This window comes from Hippopotamus amphibius, chromosome 5 (genome assembly GCF_030028045.1).
Source record: "Hippopotamus amphibius kiboko isolate mHipAmp2 chromosome 5, mHipAmp2.hap2, whole genome shotgun sequence".
NCBI classification, from domain to species: Eukaryota; Metazoa; Chordata; class Mammalia; order Artiodactyla; family Hippopotamidae; genus Hippopotamus; species Hippopotamus amphibius.
Genome location: NC_080190.1, coordinates 139,030,117 through 139,053,513, shown reverse-complemented (window position 1 = coordinate 139,053,513; position 23,397 = coordinate 139,030,117). Strand labels below are relative to the sequence as shown.

Below are 23,397 nucleotides of genomic sequence, written 5' to 3'. Positions count from 1 at the left end.
CAGCTCACCCCCATGGCTTGCCCAGGGAGGCAGCTCTCATTAACTGTGTATCTGTGGATAATAATCACTCCGCTAATGACAGCAATGCAATAAGCATCACCATGCATCCCAGACCTTGCATAGACAAAGGCGACCAGCCGTGGGGGGCAGCCCCCAGTGAGTCTGAGGGGCCACCCTGAGAAGTGGCCACAAAGGCAAAACAACAAATAAAGGCATTGGTGATAATCACGGTCATTCTGTCTCCTGGAGAGCTCCTAACAAACAAACAATGGGCACCTTCACTGACCCTGACTCCTTGTGTTCCTCAAAGCCCAGCTCAGCGGAGGAGCTCCAGGCAAGGGTCTCAGTAGCTCCACAGTCCTTTCCTTTCCCAAAGAAAAGCCACTCCTGGGAGACTGAGTTCTCTATTGCTGGAAGGTTGCAGCGCCCTCATGTGTCTCTACAATTGAGATGTTTCAAAGGCCATAACGTTGCATTTTGTCACAGCCCAATACAATTCCTGGTGGCAATTTTTGTGCAGACTTCACAGCCTCAAAATAATCTGAAAAACACAACCTTTAGACCAGCCAGCACGTGCTAAATATGGATGTAAGCTACGATTACCATGGCCTGTGTGATTCCTGATTTCCATATAATGCTGCCCTCATTCTAAAAGATGAGATATAAAAGGTATGCAGGAATGGAGCTCAAAATGCTCTCGAATATTTGATGGTGAGCTGTGAAGTCGGAAAACTCTTTAAAGGTTTAAATATTACTACTGTAATTAACACTACTCAGGTATTTATGCTCTTTGAATTCTGAAATGCTTGTTACTCATTCACAATTATGATAATATACCTTAACTAGATCCAGACCTAAAAATAAAACTACTGATCATGTTAGTGAAGACGGAGTGCTTACTGTGTACTTGAGTTTAGCACCTGAGTTTAGTGTTTCACATACATTAACTCAGCAACCCTCCCTCTGATGTGGGTACTCTCGTCTCCCCATTTTACCCATGAGGACTCCCAGGCGCAGAGGACCTTCTCAAGGTCATATGACTCCATGTGGCTGAGAGAGGCGACAGAGGGGATGCTTTTCACCATTATGCAAATCCCATTTCAACAAATAGGAAAAAAAATTTCTCAATAACAAAACCTCAAGCCTGTGCAGATGGTGGACATACGGTAACCTGACTCATTAAAAGTCCAGTTCTATATAAGCGGAAGGTCTCTGGAAGCTCTCGATGTTGGCTACAGCAGGATGTGGGGGTTACACACCCCTCTTCCTCTTACTCCCAGGAAGGACAATGAGTCAGCACAGTATCGAGATGCCGACAAGACCCTGCTTCATTTCTTACCCTCTTGGTGAAGTGGAACACGATCCTTGACTGAGAGGAAATAAGTTGTGATGTCACAGAAAACAAGTTCATTTACTTAAAGTGTGATTAATCATTTGCATCTATTGAACGATTCTCAGCTGCTGGTGCTTATGAGAGGCTATTGTCAAACACAGCACGGGTTTCTTTTAACCTTACCTCTCAGTGCTGGATGAGTCAATATATTCATTACATTCTCCTCAAGGTAAAGGAAAGAATCAGTACCCAGAAAGAATAAATGTTTGCTTAGGGTGTTTAAAAAGATAAGGTTTGAAGCAAGGGAGGAGACTGTGGACTTCTTGTGTCAATAAAAGCATCTCCAGGCCAGCAGGGAACCACAGGGTCCTGGGCTGGGCTGTGTGCTCTTCTCGGAAACGTCCCCCAGCGTTCCTAACTGGAGCAACGCCGGGCAGGGCCCCAACGGGAGCAGTACCTCGCTTCATCCCTTCTTCTTTCATCTGCTTAGCAGGTGCTGGACCAAACTCCTCTTCCATGGGCCTGAACATCCGTTTCACAAGGACACTGCTGCTAGAAAAGATGAGGAGAAAGTGTTGATTAAGTAAAGCACGCGGGGTGCCAACAAAAAGGTGTATGGATGTGCCAGTTCCTACCTTTTCCCTTTGCTTATACCATCCCTTGTCACAGTGGGATCCACTCACCAACCTCCTGCCTCCCCCTCACGGGTCCCACGTCTGCGTGTGAGGCAGAACACACGTGCCAGTATCTTTAACGTGTGGCCCTGAGACAGGCTCCTTGTTGCTGAATACGGACCCACCAAGGTGAGACCTCCAGGTTTTACCCATTCCGTTCTGCACCGAACCCCGCTTCCTGCTCAGAGATCAGGGCTGGGGATGAGCCCCGTGTCTGTGTCGTCTGCAAGTTACACAGCGCCCCCAGCTTGCTAGGGCCTGGTGGTCCTGCACGTCCTCGCCGGCTCCGAGGGCACAGCGTGACCTCTGGAAAGGGCACGGGCCCGCCTCGCTGCTCCTCAGTTATGAGGCTGCCCTTGGTTCCCACGTTTCTACGGCTCCATCAGCTTGGAGCAGAGGATACTGCAGTGGCCGAGGTTCCTTAGACCCAGCCCTTCCTTCCCCTTGGGAGAGGATTTCAGTCCCCCTTTCTGAGGGCCCACAGGTCCCCAAACTGGCCAGTTCTGGTGGCTCTGTGTTTCCTCCCAAAGTCCCTGTCCGTTCTGGGCACTCTAAGGAAGGGAGGGCTGTTCGAGAGGAAGGAAATTGGAAGAACAGACTGTCACTGAAGAGAGGTCATTGCTGCTGAGTGTTGCGGACGGCATGTGTGTCCCCTCAAACTCATATGCTGAAACCCTAAACCGTGGGAGGACGGTATGCAGAGGTGGGGCTTTGAGAGGTAATTAGGCCCCGAGGGTGGAGTCCCCATGATGGGAGTATCTTTATAAGGGGACGCCCTCTCCCTTTCTGCCATGTGAGGACCCAGCATGAGGATGGTGGTCTGCAGGCCAGAAGAGGGTCCTCACTAGACACCAACCATACTGGCACGCTGATCTCAGACTTCCAGCCTCCAGAATGGTGAGAAATACATTCTGTTATCTAAGCCACCCAGTTTATGGTATTTAGTGATAGCAACCCAAACTGACTAAAACACTGAACAAATGCTCCTACGTGGAGTCTCACTGGCCTTTAAGCCCTCAAGAGAGCAGGTGTAGGCTTTTAGAAATTTTTAATCTCTCTGGGGATTCTTGGAACCAGGCACATGAAGCAATACTAGATAGGAAGTTCAGAAGAATTGTTAAGATATGAACTGTGGATCCAGACTAGCTTGGTTTAAACCCCTGCTTTGCAGACTCACAGACGTAGAAAATGAACTTATGGTTAGCAAAGGGGGAAGGGAGGAGGGGACAAATTAGGAGTTTGGGATTAAAATATACACACTACTCTATACAATATAGATTACCACAAGAACCTACTGTATAGCACCGGCAACTCTACTCAGTATCCTATTGTAATAACCCATTGTAACAACCCATAACCTATAATGAAAAAGAACCTGAGAAATTATATATACAATTGAATCACTTTGCTGTAAACCGGAAACTAACATCACACAGCAAATCAACTACAGTTCAATAAAAATTTAAAAAGACAAAACAAAACCCTGCTTTGCAATCTATGAGCTATGGAAACATGGACAAGCTCTTCAACTGCCCTGAGCCTCAGCCTCCTCGTCTTTAAAAGGAGGCCACTGGCACATGAAAAGCTGTTCAACATCACTAATTATAAGAGAAATGCAAATCAAAACTACAATGAGGTATCACCTCACACCAGTTAGAATGGGCATCATCAGAAAATCTGCAAACAGTAAATGCTGGAGAGGGTGTGGAGAAAAAAAGGGAAAGCGCTTGCACTGTTGGTGGGAATGTAAATTGATACAGCCACTATGGAGAACAGTATGGAGGTTCCTTGCAAAACTAAAAATAGAGTTACCATATGACCCAGCAATCCCACCACTGGGCATATACCCAGAGAACACCATCATTCAAAAAGACACATGCAATGTTCATTGCAGCACTATGTACAATAGCCAGGACATGGAAGCAACCTAAATGTCCATCAACAGATGAATGGATAAAAAAGATGTGGTACATACATACAATGAAATATTACTCAGCTGTAAAAAGCAATGAAACTGGGACATTTGTAGAGACATGAATGGACCTAGAGACTGTCACACAGAGTGAGGTGAGTCAGAAAGAGAAAAACAAATATCGTATATTAACACATATATGTGGACTATAGAAAAATGGTAGAAATCAACCAGTTTGCAAGGCAGAAATAGAGACACAGATGTAGAGAACAAACATATGGATACCAAGTGGGGAAAGCGGGGAGGGTTACAGGGGGATGAATTGGGAGATTGGGATACCAAATTGTACACTCTAAATATATGCAGTTTATTGTATGTTAACTGTATCTCAATAGAAGTTCTTTAAAAAAAAAAAAAAAAAGGAGGCCGTTGAGAGAATTAAATGATTTCAATATATGTGGAGCGCTCACAAAGTTGCCTGATACATATAAGTGCTATCAAGGTGCTAGTTAGAGATGAGAATGGCCACGAGGATCCTGATAATCAAAGGTGGAGAGATCGGAGGAGAGACGGGGCAGAGTACACAAGGCAGACAGTCTGAAAGAGCTCAAAGTTTCCATCTCCTCTCAGATGGCAAACAGTCCAAACCACCACTTTGGCGCAATTTAAGGGCTGAAGCTGGAAAAGCTTCCTGCATCAAAGACTGACACTGTATCAATCCCAAGCTTCCAAGATAATATGAAAGCCTGCTCCAAAGCCAAATCCCTACTGACATCATCGTCATTAAGAAGCTCTTTTTTTTGTCAGTTCTCAAGTGGAGCTAATGGTGGGGTCAAGTGGTAGAAAGAACACATGGTGTAAAACTGTGGACAGTCCAAAAAGTATTTCTATTAATTCTGATAGTTTAAATTATTAAACAAACGAGGCTTTAAATTACCATCTCATACTCTAGGTGGTCCAAAATTATGTTTGTCAGCCCTTAATAAGACCACGTTTTACAAAGCGCTTTTCATCTCCTTGGTCAATTAAGTCTCATGAACATGCTGTGAGCCAGTAGGACAGGACCAATCTTATCCCTATTTCAGTGATGACCAAACTAAGGCTCAGGGTGTTATGTGCCTTATGCAGGGTAATGCAGCTAAAAAGTGAAACAGGCTGTTGAGAAAACCCAGCTCTGAGGGACAGCCTCATGAGAAAGTAGTCGGTAAGTCTGAGATGATGATGAGTGAGGGTACGAGAAACGATATTGAGTCAGCATTCTATTTTATTCTATAGTAAGTCAAACTATGGAAACAGCTAGAGGAAAAAAACCTCAAGTCCCAGCTGAAGGTGGTAATAAGTGCTTACAGTACTGTTCCCTCTATCCTCCCTTCACTTTTCTTTAAAATCACAAAAGTGGGTCATATTATTCTGTCACATCTTGGAGCTAGACTAACCATGACCCTGGGAGCAGAAGATTAAAAATCCATTGACACGGCTGTCAGTGACCAGTAGGTTAATAATGGGTAAATAGCCTGAAACATCACCAGACACTCTCTCGTGCTGCGTGAGGGTTCCTAAACTAGTGATTTTCTTTCTCTCACCAAGAAAGATTTATTTATATTTCTCCAGTTCTGTTGACTTTTGACAGCATCCCATTCTGAGCCATGACAAACTTTGCCATTAAAATAACATCTTGGATAAACCACGTTTCTCTTGGGAGTTCAGAAATGTTTCTTCACACTTTCAAATCTATAAACCCAGTGGGAGTCAATAAGCTTGTGTGGTCTGAATCCAATGGTTTCATTTCTTTCCAAAGCATGGTAAGAAAAGAAGGGCAGAAATGACTGCCCAGTTGATAGATGGCAAGAGCAAGGATTTCAGGTCTCCTGATGTCCTGTTAAATTACACTGGCTTGTACCACAGAAGGACGAGAACAAGGAGAAGGTGCTTTCTCTGACATGAATCTCTATCCCGTGGGTACAACATGTTAGGTTAACACGTGGAGAAACTCCAGGTCCAGCAACATATGAAAACATTGCTTTGCGGAGTCAATGTCAGGGAAAGCAAGGCCCTGACGTGTGAACAAAGGACAGCTAAGGTTCATCAGAAAAAAACTGGGAAGGTATTTGGGTCTGAAGCCTGGGTCTCTGGACATACTTGGCAATGTTGAGCACTACCTGTCAAGATGAACCGCACTATGCATCAGTACCTAGGTGAGGAGGTGCCAAAATAAAACACATTGTAGGTACCATGGAGACACAGTTTGTCTAGTTCACAACTCCGCCCATGGCTTGTGCAGGCTGATGACCACATCTGCCCTAAATAAATTAACGTCCCTCCCTTTTGTTAGCCTCAGAAAAAAGGAGGTCCTCTTACGTTCAAGTCCTCACCAAGTCTCTCACATTATGGTGCAGAATCTCAATTAATTTATTTTCAACAAAGTCACTCTTTGGGGAAGAACCTATCATCCCCAAATGACTTTAATCAAGGCTAGTCTGGGGTCTTGATAGAGCTGATCTGACACAGTCAGTAAAAACAAACCAAAATCAACAAACTCCACATTTCTTTAGGAACAATTATTGTAGTTAAGAGCTTACAATTAAAAGTAGTAAATAACTAGGTCAGTAGGCCCCAGAAGGTTCATTTTAAGAGGATATACAGATATTTCTGTTTCTGCCTAAGTTGTTGCAGCTTGTGGCAAACCAAGCAATGTTCCAGCCAAGAACAAGGTAAGTAATTTCAAGTACATATATAATCTTATTAAAGGTATTGGAGACAATTGTTGAGTCAGCCAGAACCTCAGCGCTGAGTTCTCAGAGGAATAAACTGCAGAATGGTGAGCTGATAGTCAGTAAGCCACTTTCCCCTCGAAGCATTTGCCATTTCTCAACTGGGAGTAGAAGATGGTGTTCCCAGTAGAGGCATGTACTTAAGGGTAAAGACGTCTGCACAGCTTTTGGCAATCTTACGGTGTCAGAGAAACAGAAATTGGTGTTTAGGCCTGCAAAGGTATTCAGAACTAATGGGAAAACTTCCAGAGAGTGGAGAAGCACAGAGAAGTGAGCCAGACACCACAGTATTCCTTCCCAGGTATTTGTCAAGTTCTTCAGCTGCACAGGACAAGAGACTAAGAAGTTAAGCAGAAAGCCCTTCAAAAGCATAGAGGAGGCTTGGGCAGTCTCCCCATGCTAAAGAGACAAAAATTGAATTTCAGTCTCCACGAAGGAAAAGGACCCATAGAAAGACCCTCGGAGCTACAGTCTAGGAGTCAGGATGAGTTAGGGGTTATTTGAGGTTAATATAAACTGCAACCCCGCTTCGGGTCAGTTCCGTCCCTGACGCAGTCATGGTGGTCTGCTCACCCAGGCTCCACACCCGAGCACAGGGAAGACCTTCATATGAGAAAAATGCGGGCATCCAGGGCCTCCATAATTTTTACGTACACTGTTCATCATTCAGTCAACGATTATCAAATATAAACAGGACCAAGGGAAAAACATACCATAGAAACAGAGCCAGATAACATACTTATAGCACAGTTATTTATCAGATTTGAACTTTAAAATAATTGTGATTATTATGTTCATGAGAACACATGACAAGACATACAGAACTGGAATTTATGAAAATAAATAAACCAATTAATTGGTAGTCCTAGAACTAAAAAGTGCAATAATTGAAACTAATAACTCAATAGATGGTTTAGTATATTGGACCTGGCAGAAGAGAGAATTTGAGAGTTAGGTCAATAGAAAATATCCAGGATGGAGCATGGTGAGTAAAGAAGATGGACATTTTAGAAAAGAACATAAAAAACATAGGGACACAACAAAAAATTCTAATACACATTTAGAGTTTCAAAGGAGTCGGGAAAGAACAGGGAAGAGCACTATTTGAAGAGAGAACAGCCAAGAATATTTCGAAACTGATGAAAGACATCAACCCACATATTTAATGAGTGATATAAAATACCAAGCAGGAAAAAAAATACAAAGAAAACCCACATGTAGAAACATCATAAAAAAATTGAAAACCTGAGAAAAAGAGAAAAATTTTGAAGCAGTCTTTCCCAAATGGGAAAAAAAAAGAAAAAGAGAAAAAGAAAGGGAGGAAGGAAGGAAGGAAGGAAGGAAAGGAGTAAAGAAAGAAAAGATTACATTTTAAATAGCAACAATAAGACAGCTGACCTCAACAAAAATGTTGTAAACCAAAACTGAAAGAAACTGCCAACCTAGAATTTGATATCTAACAAAAATACTCTAGAAAAATGATTACAAAAAACAACATTTACAACAAATAAACAAATATAAGAAAATTCTTTGCCAAAACTTCCACAACAAAAGAACTATTAAACAGAATTCTTCTGGTAATAGAAAAAGGATCCCACGTATAACTGAATCACTTTGCTATACACCATAAACGAACACAACATTGTAAATCAACTATACTTCGATTTAAAAAAAATAGGAAAAGGATCCCAAAGAGAAACAGAGAAATAAAGGAAAGAATGAAGAGCAACAAAAAGGGTAAATGTAGGTTAAATTTATAACAGGAGGCAAAGCTCAGTTTTAAGAGTCTTTAGTTCAAATCTTCCAATTTGCAAAATGGCTAACAAGTATACAAGCAAGAATAACTGGTACTAATATAAGAAACTGATGAAAATCTGCTACTCTGAGGGATGGTAAACATGATTTTCATTTCCTTAAATATTTTCTAAAAATCTCCCTTGTATATCTGATGCAGATGTGCGTATTACTGGGTGGATTTTTTAACTGCAATATCTAACAGTAGAAATAAAAATACATCAATTGAAAAGCAGGTGGGCCTAGGAATTCCCTGGTGGTCCAGTGGTTAAAACTTGGCACTTTCACGGCCGTGGGCCTGGGTTTCATCCCTGGTTGGGGAACTAAGATCCCACACGTTGTGTGGTGAGGCAAAACAAAAAAAAAAAAAGAAAGAAAGAAAGAAAAGAAAAAAGGGGGGGGGGTTCTTACAACTGCATGTGAGTCGACAATTATCTTGAAATAAAAGGTGTAATTAAAAACAGAATTTAACAATGAGAGGCAACATGGTGGCAGTAACTTGTGTAACTATTTCTAATGTTATAAGAATCAATATTTGTGGCTTAGGACAGAATTTCTGAAGACAATCCTAAACATACGGACCTAAAAGTGCTGTATCTCAACTTTGAAGTTAGTGAAGAATTGCCTTGATAAACAGTATGAGATGACATAAAAAGTAACTTTAGTGATATGAAAGATACAGATGTCATGAACTGTGAAGAATCTGAATAAAAGTTTCATAAAATGTGATAGATGTTTCTAAATTATATAATATGTTACTCTTCAAATGCATGTTAAAGTAACTCAATTAATAAAATAAGTGTCAATAGATCAATTGATTCTTTTGGCTATATGCGTAAAAGTTTACCTATTCAAGGTGGCCCCGAAGCTTTATGTTTTCATATTCTCCCTGGGAAATTGGGAAAATTGCCTTATGTTTGTAATCAAATTATATCCATGTATATGTGGTAAAACATAGCCCACCGTATCCTACATGTCATGGTTTGCTTAGCATCCCTGAGACAATTATCAACAAAAAGTGCTTGGTTCTCCAGGAAATTGCTCCTTTAAGAGAAAAAGGCAGAATTGTAGAGGAACTTTTATTTTGTGCTGATGAACACAGGGTGATGAATTCTTAGGTTTAATATTACGTTGATTACATGTACTCATTGGTGATTGGTTAATAATCTCTAACTTCTCCAAAGGGTATTGAATTTTGGGCAGAGTGTTCTGGGTGGGAGATGACCACCCAGAACTGCCTCTTTCTCAGTAACACTGTAACCAAGCTCATGGTTTGGTCTGGCAGCATCTACAAACCCCTCCCTCCTGAGGAAAGGCAGGGCCCTCTGCTGGAGTCACTCAGAGGCTGATGAGTGAAGTTGCTTTGGGGGGCTAACTCTCCAAGCTGGGATGGAACCAAATTACAGAGTTGCCCTGCCCAACGTTTGCCTTCTTCTGGCTTTTATTTTCCTAAAGGCTCAGCCTTTGAGGAGCTTATACAATGTGGCCCCAATAGAGATAGTGGCATGCCTTTGAGAAGAAGCAAAAATAAGAGAAATTCTTGGAAAGGATTGCAGTCTGAATGTTCCAAGCAGCATCAAGGCAATAGCAAGTTCTTGGAGGGAAATCACTGTCTTTCAAACATGAGGATGCCCAAGTTTGCCAAGAATCTCTGTGCCCCAAATGCAGTGCAGAAGCCACAGAGCTGCTAAAATTGAGGGGACCTCACTGCAGACTAGAGCGGGGGCACCTCTGTGGGGACCAGTGTGGAGAGAGGATCAAGGCAAGAAGGGTTTTCCTGGAAACAAAGGTCAGATGGAGATGGAGACCAGATCCCTAGAGATCATGGAAATAGAATTTCTCACCATGCATGATATTTGCATATCAATTTACATATTATTTCAGAGAGTGTAAGAACCTTCCCTCTTCTCCATAAGAGCCATTCATGAGTCCTTGGTTAAGGGCTCAGCTCTACAGAAAATTCTTTTTGTCTGGCTTTTTCCTTCCATTTTTCTTTATCTTCCTCTCTTCCATTTCTTAATTAAGTATCATTTATTTAGGGCCTGAAAAGGAACCCTGACAATAACAATAGCCATGTTATTTTGAAAGCATCTTCCACATATCAGGGCATTTTACATATTAATGCTTCTAATAACTCTAGCAGGTATGTATTAACATTTACTATTTTTAGATGAGGGAACTGAGGCCCCCCCAAAGTTGTTATCTTAAGTTACACAGCTTGTAAGATCAATGCAAGACTCAAATCATGGCTGACTGGCTCTGGAGCAGTGGTTTTCAAACACTGGCATGCACTATAATCACCTGGGGACTTTAAAAAGGTCCCCATGCCTGAGCTGCACCCCGCCGCCAATTAAATCAAAATCCCTGGAGACGGTCCCTGCATGTGAGTATTTTTTTTAACTCCCCAGCTTGATTCTGATATGCAGCGAGAGACCTGCTGCTCAGAGGTGGTGTCCAAAAGCCTCTGTTTCTGTTGTAGCCCTGCCTAGAAAACAAGCCTGCATGGGGTCTGTGACCCCCAAATTCAGCACCCCAAATACTTACCACTAGACAGGGAGGCAGGAGCAAACAGGTGTCCCTCTTTTTGTCTAGTTTGGGTCTTAGCTGATGATGGCACCCCATCCCACCTCATCTGAATTTCCTCTAGTTTCTCTCTTTAATTGCACTCAGGTTTGCTGGCACTTCAGGCTCAAGAGCTCTCCTCCTCATGAACACCTCCTACGTCTGGCCACCACTCTGGCTTTGGAGTCGCTGGGAGAGGGCTCCGGTGTGCCTGGGAGGGCTGTGTCCTCCAGCTGGTGGCTGTGGGGATGATGCTCTCCAACACTCAGGTAGATGCTTTAATACTGATGTATGCCCTCAGGGAGGGAGAAGAACTGGCCAGACGGTCCTGAGCTGATGAAGGCTGAGCAAATGCCAGTGAAGCTGGCTCTCCTCAGGGCTGGGTGAACGGACCCCCTCTGCCAGCTACACTCATCTAGGCTTGTCACAACCTGGATCCAAAAATCCAAACTCTGTGCCTTCATCAAGGCCAGAGAGCCATCACGATGCGGGCCTGTCTCTCGATGATTCCTTGGCAGCCACATAGCAAGAATTAAGAGGGTTAGGTGATAGGGCACGATGGCTAAAAGCAGTGATGGGAGCGCAGCTAGACCAGGTTCAAGTCCTGCCTCTATCACTCACCAGCTATGCAGCTTAGAACAAGTTTCTTGATCTCTTGAAGTGTCAGTTTCCTTATTATAAAGTGGAAGCAATTATAGCATCTTCCCCATGGGAATTTTTGAAGAATCCAATAAAATAATCCACGTAAAGCACTTAGTGCAGTGCCTAGCCAAGGTATCCAAGAGAACGCTGATTACTATTTTTACACGTAACAATAGCCAAGTACCTTCTGTGTATTAACACTGAGGCTCCAAGGCCACCCATACTGCTCAACTGAACTTTAATTAGAAGATGGGTAAGAGTAAGAGACTTGGGCCTCAAGCCTCATGATTTTGCAATAAAAAAAGGGAATTCTTACAGAAAGGCAAAGCCAAAAGAGGTAAGAGTAGGTCAACTGGCCGCCTAAATGTTGCCAACTTGCAAAGAAGGAAAGTTAGGCTGAGGTCGATTCATAATTGTGGCCTGCACAGGCAGGAGCATTAGATTGCAGGCATTTCTCACTCATAAATGCTCAATTTTCTCATGAGAGATCTTACAGATTGTTTTATACAAAATCCTCATTTTATGACGGAGGACACCGAAGCGCAGAGGTCAGGGAGGCGGCCCCAGGCTTCACATGGGCGAGCAGCAGCCCAGGGGGAGAATGTGGGCTTCCTCAGCTCAGGGTCAATGTTCTTTCCATGACGCCACCCTGTCCTTTGTAAACTATGTGAACAACAGATTATAATTGATAGTGCTAATCATTTCTGTTCATTCCCGCCACTGGAATATATTACCTCTGTACCAAGATAAAAAGAACAATCAAATTACGTATTTAGAAAATTTGGAACTCAGAATTTGGAGGTCAGATCCTGGACAAGGCTCTGCTCCTAACCAACTAGGGAATTATTAGGCTCGTTTGAGATTCTTTATCCTTTAGGGGGTGGCACACTTTTTCTGGAAAGTAAATATTTAGGCTTTCCAGGCTAGATGGTCTCTGTTGCAACTACAACAGTGTCTCTGCACTCAGCTCTGCTGTTGTAGCGCAAGGCAGCCAGATACAAGACACGAGGCATTAATGCGGCCGTGTAACAATTAAGCTTTATTTATGGGCACTTGAATCTCATAATTTTCAAGTGTCATGCAACATTATTCTCTGGGGTTTTTCAACCATTTAAAAATGTTTGCAGACAGTACAAAAAGAAGTGGTGGGCCTTGATTTGGCCCTTAGGCTATAGTTCACGGAACTCTGCTCTAGGAAATGAGCTCAAGAATATCTGCTCCACTTATTTCACTTTGAAATGTTTTACAAGTAAATATGTTAATTGCATAAGAATAGAGAAGCCTTGGTTTGACTATGGTCTGAAAGCATAGAGAGCTTAGTTGTATACATGTAATTAATGCAAACCAAGATTTTAGTTGTATATAAGTACTGTTACATAGATGAAAAATGAATGTCTTGGGTTGGCCAAAAGTTCACTCAGTTTTAAGTAAAAATAAAAGACACATTTTTCATTTTTACCAAGAACTTTATTGAACAACGTATTGATTAATCGAACAAACTTTTTGGCCAACCCAACAGATCAAGATTGCTTTAAGAAAAAAACAGCATTCAGGTCGTAAGAAAAACTTATCCCAATATAATCTCCAGCTCATGTGGTTCAGAACATGTGTATTTCTGAGAGCCAATTTTAAGGAGACTATTAACAAATCTGGTGGTACCCCCTGGAGGGGGAATTAAGGTGCTGAGAGATAAAACTATATTTGAATGAGGAGGAAAGGTTGAGACTTACCCAGAGAGCAGAAATAGAGCCAATGGGTGTTAGTCAAAAGAAGACATCAGGTCAGCAGACCAACTTTCTGCAGCTGGAACTGCTGAACAGTGTCATGAGCTATCTCACACAGTAGAATATTCAGAATATTCCCATCACTGGGAACATTCAAGTAGAAGCTGGCTGGCCATCTATCAAGGATGTAGTATATTGTGCTACGTTGCCTAGGAGACAGGGTCAGCTAAATGACTTTGAAGGTTCCTTTTTTGGCTCTAAAATTCTAGGAGTCAACACAATGAGTTAATGAATAGCAAAGCACTATGCAGAGACTTGATATGCAAGACACTGGGAGCCTTCAGTGCCCCTATATAAGCCCTCTCTTCCCTACATCCTAAGGACAGTGACAAGGTTCTCAGCCTGGCCAGCTCCCATCCAAACCAGTCTCACCCCTAGTCCACACGACTCACTCCCCAGAGTGAGGGCTTCAGGAGGCGTGTGAGGGGGGCCCAGGTAGCACTAAAAGTAGGACAGGCTGTCTCCTTGGTTCCCGCCTCAAGCTCAGCTTGATGTTGTGTTGGGGCCAGAGATTTCAATAACCAAGTTATCAGCAAAAGGGTGGAATCGAAGAAATGTATCACTTCAAAAAAACAGCTAGTTCTTCAAAGGCAGATCATAGGAAGGAGAGAAGGATAAAGAGAAACTTGGAAGGAAAATGGTATTCCCCAGTCTGCTCCCAGACAATCCCCAGTCAAGCCTTTGCTAGCTCTGAGTCTGTAACTGAGAAGACATCCCCACTCCCTGCCCCATTACCCTGTGCTTGGAACCCATTTCTACTGACATGAACTGACTTCGGGTGTTTAAGTGAAGAGACTGAGTGTCTTACCCTTCTCGTTCATCATCTGTGTTGTAATACACCTGTGGAACAAAACAAGAGACTTACTGTAGGTCAGAAACAAGAAATGGAAATATATTATGTCATGCACAGACTTTCCTAAAGCATCACACTGTCTCTTAAAAAAAGACAAAAGACAAATCTTTTAAATGATGCTGTGCATGTGTCTAAGGAAATACAAATTTAACCTCTTCACAGTCTCCCTAGGGTTAATTCTTAGATTTTGAGGAACTAAAATTGGAAATCTGATTATTTCTAGCTCAAGTCAGTCTGATCAGATTACCTATAGCCCTAAGCCAAATCTTGCTTTTGACATTAAGGAAAAATTTTAGCAAGATCTAAAAATCGTTGTTTACAAAAGCCTTGGAGCAGGGCCTGTGAGTAACCAATCCCATCCAGTTCACAGGACAGCTGACTCCAGACTGTGTGCTCTGGCGAAGGGAGGGGAGCAAGAAGCTTCCACGGCAGTAACCTCAGGCCTCTGTTTATTCCCCAAAGGGACCTGTCTTACCCAGGCATCTCACGATCACAAAAATCTAGGAATCAATTATCTTCAGGCCAGGAAAGGTCATTTAGCTCTAGGAGGTGTTCTGGCCAGGAGGAAAAGAGGCTTCTTTAGGTGGTCGGCATGGCAGCAGGCAGAATCAGATTTAAAGACATTATGAAGCATCCTTATTATTTTATGCAACTCTGGAAATTCAGAGGCGATCTGCCATGTATGTTAAGTCCTATTCATGCAATTATTTATGACAATTAATTGTGGGCCTTTCATGAGCTTTAACTATGTGCTTCAGGACCATTTCCATTTGGGTGAAGAATGATACTCAAAGTTAGTATCCCATATTCACACATTAACTTCAGAAGTCACCTCTGGTTCTAGTCCATTTCATCACTGGCCCTGCCGCAGCCACCTGGGAGAGAAACAGCTGTGTCTAGACTGACACCCTCCGTGCAAACTTTCTCAAAGCCTCCTGCTAGTTTCTGGGATGCTGCCAAGCCCAAACAGTTATAAAACAAAGCTGGTTACCTGAAACTCTTCGGGAATCCTAGTCATTAGCTCGGATTTCCACAGGGAACTATTTCCTCTTAAACATTTTAATGTCTCTGGTTGTATTGCATACTTTGTTTCTTCTTAAACTGAAAACAATGAAGGTAAGACGTTTGCTCCCACACCCCAAGTTTCAGTGTGGCCTCAGCGCACTGGATGTGCTGGTAATGGGACTGGCTATCTAGATGCAAGTAGAGTAACTTACATAAGCAAGGGAGCCTGGGCCATATCACTGGACACAGAACTGGATTTTGGGGGAAAGTTCCTGATGTTGGCTTGTTTTTTGCTGATTTAAATGTGGCATAATACATCTGCCCTACTTCACTATCCTGACAGGGTAATGGACAGCTCTCTGTAAAGGTGATTGGTGACCCAAAGCTGGAAGCAGCCTTCTCTTAAATGTCTTTCTGACCTCCTGAGCAGCCTCTACTGCACTGTCCCTATCACCTCCTTGCACTGTTATTTCTCCTGCTCACATGTAATGACCCACTGTTTCCTCCTGGTTGGCTGTAGGGCTTATTGCACGAATTTAATTTTTAGACAGTGTTTCTCAAACTTTAAAGTGCATAAAAACTATCTGGAGAACTTCTCATAAGTGCAAATTCCCAGAATCCCCTTCAGAGATTTTAATTTGAAAGACCTGGAATGGAACTTGGGAAACTGAATTCTTATCAAGAGCACCTGTGATCTGCGGTGGAGATGGTTTACAAGCCACAAGTAGAGAGACGGTTCTTGAGGGTGTGAGGGAAGAGCGATGTCCTCCCTGGGTTCAGGTGCCTTAAGGAAGGCTGATACCTGCCAGGTACACGTTATCCAGTGGGATGATGCCTCTGCATCCCACAATTTCTCCCAAGCTCCTCTTGTCACTTCTTTTTAAAGGCATTCCCAACAAAAGCCACAGTGAATATCAGGACTTTAGTGTGAGGAGAGGGAGAATGAGGATCTCCACAGTGCCTCCACGTTAGATCCGTGACTTCACACGAGTTTTTGATTACCGTCTGGTGAATATTCCAACCCACAAGTGAATTGATGAGATAATGAAGGAGCAGGGGACATGTGGGCTGACAGTGGAAATATGCTCCCCAGGCCACATCTTTGGGTGATCATAGCTGAGGTGCTCACTGCCCGTGGAAGCTAGAAGGCTGCTTCCTCTGCCGTTGTGCAGGGCTGCCACGTGGCTGATTTTACCAGGCTCACAGCTGCAGTGGTTACTAAGCTGCACACTAACACTTGCCTTCCTCCCCTACCCCTGCCCCCTTATGGTAAAACTGGCCCAGCTTTTGATCGGCCACAGCTGGCTCTCGTTTTGCCTGTCGAAGCCAGCCAAGTCCGGTCCCATGCCCACTTCTAACATCAAGGCACTGCCCCCTTTCCTCCTGTCTCCACCAAGGCTCCTAGCTTTCCTAAGAAAAAGCAGCCTTTAAAGTTCCAGCCAGCTACAGTAGGCGCTCCTTTCCTTCAGCCAAGCAAGTTGATCAACCGCAGGATATTCATGCATTGTTCCAAGGGCACAGAAGACTGTGTTCCTTTGCTGCCCCGAGCCCAGGCAGGCTCCCTATCTGACCCCCTTAACTCTGACTGCAAGGCCACAGGGGAAGCCTGAGGCTCTTCAAGAACAGCCCCAGACAGCAGGACTTAACCTCGCCAGTGCCCCGGGGGATGCTGATTGGGCTACTTTGCAAACTGCTGAAACCAACAAACATAAAGGTTACACTTTCCTTCTGATTCAGTCACAGGCTAGGAGCCCAGCTCAGGACACAGAGGGAGCAAGTAGGCCAGGAGGCTGACAGTCACGAGCAGCCAGATTCGGTCACTTTTCCTCTTAGGATTCATTTACAGCTTTGTGTATTTCAGAGAAATCTTGCCAAGAGAACAGGTCAGGCTGTCAGCTTCGACGTGGCGCCGAAGCCAGAGTCACAACAGTAAACAATAGGTGCAATTTAACTCAATCATCCCCTCTCTCCTGGAAGGTATGGATACCCAGCTTCAAAAAAATAGCATGTATTTACAAAGACTGTAAAAACACAAATCACCACCATGTTCTTGGGAATTAAAAAACAAAAATAAAAATAGGTGCTGGCACTCATAACTTAAGAAACCATAATATTCTTCCTTTCCTCTTCGTGTCCTTTTCCTATCCAACAAGTAAGACAAGATGGGAATGCTAAATTCTAGCAGCACACACGCTAAGGAAAAAGCTATGGGTATTTTGTTGCCGTGTTGTGTCACGAACAGCAACTAAAAAGCCCTGGTTGTACAACTGCTTCATCTCATACACACAATGAAGTGACATGGGGACAAATAGTCTCAGGAAAAAATTAAGCCAGTAATGATTTCTGCTCTTAGACTAAAGTCAATTCCAAGAAGTGTCTGAACACTTTAGAATGGAAGAAAAACTTGAATGTGTCATTAAGCACCTATTTCTCAACAGACCTCTCCTCAGAGGACTTTGCGTTTAAAAGAAAACTAATCAATACAAGAGTCACTAAACCCAACTGGTTTGGTAAAAGACAATTCTGGCTAATGCTGGGAAAGTAATTTTCTCACACAATTTTAATTTATAACATAAAATAAATAATACTAAAGACATTACAAAAAATCATCCATCTTAAAGCCCTACTCATCAAGTATTGCAGCTTTTCTTGTTCAAATTCAGGCATATATTTGGAATCACAGTATAGACGTAAATGGGTATTCTACTTTTTTCTTCACCAAACATTATCATAATGAGTTCCTATGTTGCCACATAGTTTTTATAATTATAACTTTAGTGGCTGCATAATATTTCTTCAACTTGAGCTACCATAATGATTTGATTATTGGATGTTTATGTTATTATATTACGTCTATAATTTTACTTGTAGATACACCCAGAAGAGAGGAATGATTTTTTAAAAGGCTTGTCTACAATTTCATTTTTGTCTTGGTGCGAAAGTATTTACCTATTCAATGGAAACTGTTAATTTACTAAGGAAAAACTGTTGATAGAGTTTTATGTAATAAAAAGAATTTTTCCTCTTGTGTAACTTTCTAAAGTTATGGGTGCAGTTCAATTTCTCACCATTAGATGGAGCTCCATTGCATCAGGTGGATCCCACACGACAAAACTAACAAAACGAAACTTTTCTTTCAGGTTATCGGCCTTCCTACTTTCTTCCTCTTTCATGGCTTTGTCAACACTTCACTACTATCAGCTCACCCTCTCCTTCACCTTAGTAAGTCAGTTTCCTCTCCTGAGACATTCCTTTCTATAAAATTCCATTTTCTATAGGGAGTGGCTGAATTTTGTTGAATGCATGGGTTATATTTTAGCCCAGTGGATGGATGGCAGGTGGATGTCAGCTGGGAGGCCATACCTGTCCTGTCCTCTGCAGGTTGGCAAAGTGGACATCGGGTATGAAGAGGACGGGCTGGGAGTGCAGATCAGGCATCGTCTTGAAGTAGGTGATGTCGCTCTTCTTCTGTAATGGTATCGCCGCCAACTTCCCATCAGAGGCTGGACACAATCACAAAACCCATAAGTGAGAGAGTTGTGAATGACTAAGAACTCTCACCTGTAATCTCTAGTCTTAGCTGAAGTTCATGATTGTTTCCTATGAAGTTTCCGAAACACCACAGATGTGAACACACTTTAAACGCCTCCCCTCTCCCATCCCAAACCAGCAGAAAGAGCGTGGACTTGGCGTGAGCACTCCTGAGGGGGAGCTCCAGTTCCCTTGTGCCTGTCTGTCCCTCTCTGTGCCCTAGATTCCTTGTCTGGAGAAGGAGGATGTTGGTCTCCTTGATATTAGAAAGTGCCTCCTCGCTCAAACACTGTGATCACGTGATTCTATTTATGCGGTGAGTCAAAAATTATCCGCACTCCAGGTATATTAAAACTTTTGTTGGCCACACTGTTTTATGAACGCTTTCTGCTCAAGGCTACTGTCTCCCCAGTCACTGCTGTGCAGGTGTGAACGTGTTACATCAGTTCATTTGTAACTGTGGTGCAAGCAAAAATGGATGCCTCGCTTGTGATTTGCACGAAAGAAGAGCAGCGTGCAGTGATTCATTTTTGTGGTCTGAGGGTGTATACGTCCACACACTTCTGCCCACACTGTCGACAATCTGCAAAGACTTCGTTTTGAGGTGTTAAAGCATCCTCCCTGTAGTCCTGATCTTTCTCCATCAGAAGTTCACCTGTTTGGTCCCCTGAAAGCAGCCCTACGAGGACAAAGATTCACTTCTGAGGAAGAAGTGAAGAGAGCAGTGCATTCGTGGCTCGAAGCTCAGCCTAAAACATTTTTTAATGAGGGAATACAAAAGTTTGTTGACAGATGGACAAAGTGTATTGAAAAGCAAGGAGATTATGTCAAAAAATGATGTATTCATCTTTTCTACAAGTTAATTAAAATAAATTCTACAGCCAGAGTGCGGATAATTTTTGACTCATACTTTTCACAGGGACAGTTCACCCCATCTCCACTGCTAGGGAAAAGCAAGCCATCCCTTGCACATCCATATTTTACCTGAAACCTACTTCTTTCCACCCATTCCCCAGTGGACCTGGCCCGGCCAAAGACCACCCCTCCGCAGCCACACTCACAGTTGTTGCACTGGGTTTGGGAGGCCTGGCCTTTCCCCTTCTTCCTGTTCTGTTTCCTCTCTTCGTCTCGGATTTTTCTTTCTGCTCCCTGACAGGGAAAAACAAATGCAGACAATGCTAGGCAGGTTACCAGAGAAACTGTCTGCACACAAGTCACAGGGACAAGAAACAAAACATGGGGAGGAGAGCCAGGCAGCCCCGTTTCCACCCTCCAGCGAGGTCTGGCCTCCGTTCTGAAGGCTAAGACTGCTCCTTAGTCTACACTACATTGCTGACCTCCAAGGGATCCCACTCTTCCCAGAGTTCCCCCTTTCTTGGTATGTTGCCCACGTAACTCCAATTTTGAATCCCTACAGAAAGATCAGACCCTGTTCCCTATCCCAGTGAAACGGGTTAAGTGATTTCAGTGATTAGAACAAAATGTAGCATCTGCCTGCTAACGTCATTCCCGGGCATGGAGGCGGCTTTCAAGCTGAGTGCGAATTCCCTGTAAAGCTTTTCCTTTGCTCGTTAGTATGGAACTATAAAAAATCATTACGGTAGGAGAAATGAGGGAGGGCATAAGTAAACTACACAGGGTGTAAGGTCATTTTGTACATACAAATATGATTTGGGGTTTCACCTTGATATTTTCATATGTTCTTAGAGATGGTGCTCATTTGACCAAATAGAAAAGAAGTTGGTCTATTTGCTTCCTTTTTGCTCCTCTGTTCCTTGTAATTTGACTTTTTCATTGGCTTCTCTTGCCAAATCCTTCCGACTTAACCAGTTGACCATCACCTTATGTCTCTTGCTTTCTTGGCCTTCCATGATTCTTTGATTATCTTCTCTCTTGGGTCACTCTTCTATATCAGCTTTGCTAACTCATTTTCCTCTTCTCCTTCCCCAAATACAGACATTCCAACACAGCTTCCTTTTCCTTTCTCTCTCTCCATTCTTGTGGCAGAAGAATTCATTTACACCCATATTTCCATGGTGCTCTAGAGAGGTGACATCCAGATAGACACCCCCAGCCTAAACTCCTCCCCTAGATTTCAGATCTGCATTTGCTCTCCTGCCCTTTGTGGCAGCACGTTTAAGGAATAGTAAAGTATGGACTGGCCAGCAACCTCTGCCCCTAGAAACTGCCCCCAAGTTATCACACACAAAAGCGAGAGATTTGAGAGTATACAATTTAACATTCTGCTAAACAGACACACACAAATCAATTAAAAAGCAAAGGACAAATTGGTGACAATACTTGCAACAAAATATCATATAAAGTGTTAAAGCATTAATAACATAAATAATGATTCAAATGAAAAAAAAAAACTAACATACCAGTAAAGAAATAGATAAGAGTCATGAAATAGGCGATTCACAGAAAAGGACACACAAATGGTTTGAATGAAAACATTGAAATATAGATTTTTCTTATTGAATTGGCTTTTTAAAAAAAAAGCAGATTCCCAATTCCGGCCAAAAATAAAGCCATGCCCCAACAGGGATGTGTGGTGCATGGAGACACGCATCATAAAGGACATGGCTTAGAGCTAATTCTTGAAGAATGAGTGATAACAGCTAGTCCTGACGTGGCACTTCCTCTGTGCCAGGTGAGTTCTAAGAGCTTTACACAGGTAAGGTCTGGATAATTAAAATAGTTTAACCAGATATTTTAAACGTGCGTTTTTATGTCAAAAAACTTCTCACTACCAAAAGGGAATAATTATTTCACAGTGCTTCAAGTTTTGAATTGTCACTGATGTTTACAAACCATAGAAATTCCTAAAAAGAAGGAGGGAAAAAAAGAAAAAGAAAACTCAGTAAGACTCCACACTTCCACTGCAGGGGGCACAGGTTAGATCCCTGGTCAGGGAACTAAAAAAAAAAAGAAGGAGGTAAAATATAGAAATATTTCCTTTGGAAATCTCTTCAAGATATATACTAAGGTTTTGTACAGTTTTTTGCCTAGATAACAGATAATATTTTCAGAAAATAATGTTAAATGCACAAACATGACTGTTCAGATAGGTGTGAAATATAAGCAAAAGGCCTCTAATATTCATTTTTATTGTGTCTACGGAAGACATTTTTCTGTGTTTGAAGTTCTGTACAATATAGTATTTAATGTAGGTAGAAATATGGAAATTCAACTACATAAATTACAACTCACCCAAGACACACCCCAAGGCTTGTCAAGCAATTTTATTTTTAAATTAGTGTTTTATTTTGTACAATTGCTATGAGTAAAAGGTCTGAAATTAATGTTTCAGGATTTATATATATTCAATGTCAATTTTTGGGAAATAAAGTCACCTGCTTATTATTTTACAGGTATTCTCTGATATGCCAAACCCGAAGGATTAACATAAAATATAGAGTAGCTCTCCATAGAGCCTAGTCTTGGTACCACATCTACGTAAGAAGCTTCCTGCCCAGAAGGCCCAGATATCAGCACACCAGAACAATCTTGACAGTATCCAAACTTAGGAGAACCACAGCTCTCATATCTAAAATAAAGCTTTGACTTCACAATGACCCAGGGCAGCTTTGATACATTCAATTAAAATGGAGAAAGCATCCTTGAACATGACCTTTCAAGAATTCCTTTCCTTCCTTTGATTATTTGTGACCCAAAGCTTCTAGAAAATATTCTTTTTACTCTCATTAAAGTGCAAAAAAGTCTAGTTCTTCCAGAAGAGTATAATTTTCTACAAACACCAAATTTATCATTTGAAAATAATTTCCCCCACTTATATGTTCACTATGGAGTGTGAAATTTGAAAAAAAAAAAATATGCCAGAGGATTTCCTGATTATATTGTGATCACTTCTGCCACCTCTTGAGAGGTGATGGCTATCTTTATTTTTTTATTTGACACTTTGTTTCTCTTAAATTTATTTTAAGAATGTGACCTTAACCGATTTAAGTTGGCTAAGAAGGTAGTTTGGAGGGGTATCTTTAGCTTTCCATAATCTCTGTAATCTCCAATCTTCATTGCCTCCAAGATCATTCAAAACAAGAATTAATAAAGAGGGACTTCCCTGGTGGCACAGTGGTTAAGAATCTGCCTGCTAATGCAGGGGACATGGGTTCAATCCCTGGTTAGGGAAGATCCCACATGCCACGGAGCAGCTAAGCCTGTGCACCACAACTACTGAGCCTGCACTCTAGAGGCCACGAGCCACAGCTACTGAGCCTTCATGCCACAGCTACTGAGCCTTTGTGCCACAACTACTGAAGCCCGCACACCTAGAGCCCGTGCTCTGCAACAAGAGAAGTCACCGCAGTGAGAAGCCCATGCACTGCATGGAAGAGTAGCCCCTTAGCCCCTGCTCTCAACTAGAGAAAGCCTGAGCACAGCAGTGAAGACCCAACTCAGCCAAAATTAATAAATAAATAAATAATAAAATTTAAAAAAAGAATAAAGAAAAAAATTCTTAAGAGAATGTGGTTTTATTCTCAAACTTTGAGCAATATATAGTTGCTGTTTTCA

General features: G+C 42.4%; 1 protein-coding gene across 6 annotated transcripts in view; it reads right to left on the bottom strand.

Moving 5' to 3' along the window:
- The window catches only part of GRHL2 (grainyhead like transcription factor 2), a 175,059-nt gene that overhangs the window by 20,876 nt on the left and 130,786 nt on the right, over nt 1–23,397 (bottom strand). For 5 of the 6 annotated variants that reach the window (XM_057736476.1, XM_057736481.1, XM_057736479.1 and 2 more), the window contains 4 exons: nt 19,923–20,010; nt 18,694–18,833; nt 14,281–14,312; nt 1,791–1,885 (listed from right to left, as the gene is read on the bottom strand). In XM_057736476.1, the coding sequence (XP_057592459.1) occupies nt 1,791–1,885; nt 14,281–14,312; nt 18,694–18,833; nt 19,923–20,010 (355 nt within the window). The remainder of the gene's footprint in view (nt 1–1,790; nt 1,886–14,280; nt 14,313–18,693; nt 18,834–19,922; nt 20,011–23,397) is intronic. The other variant, XM_057736477.1, reaches the window with a different exon arrangement.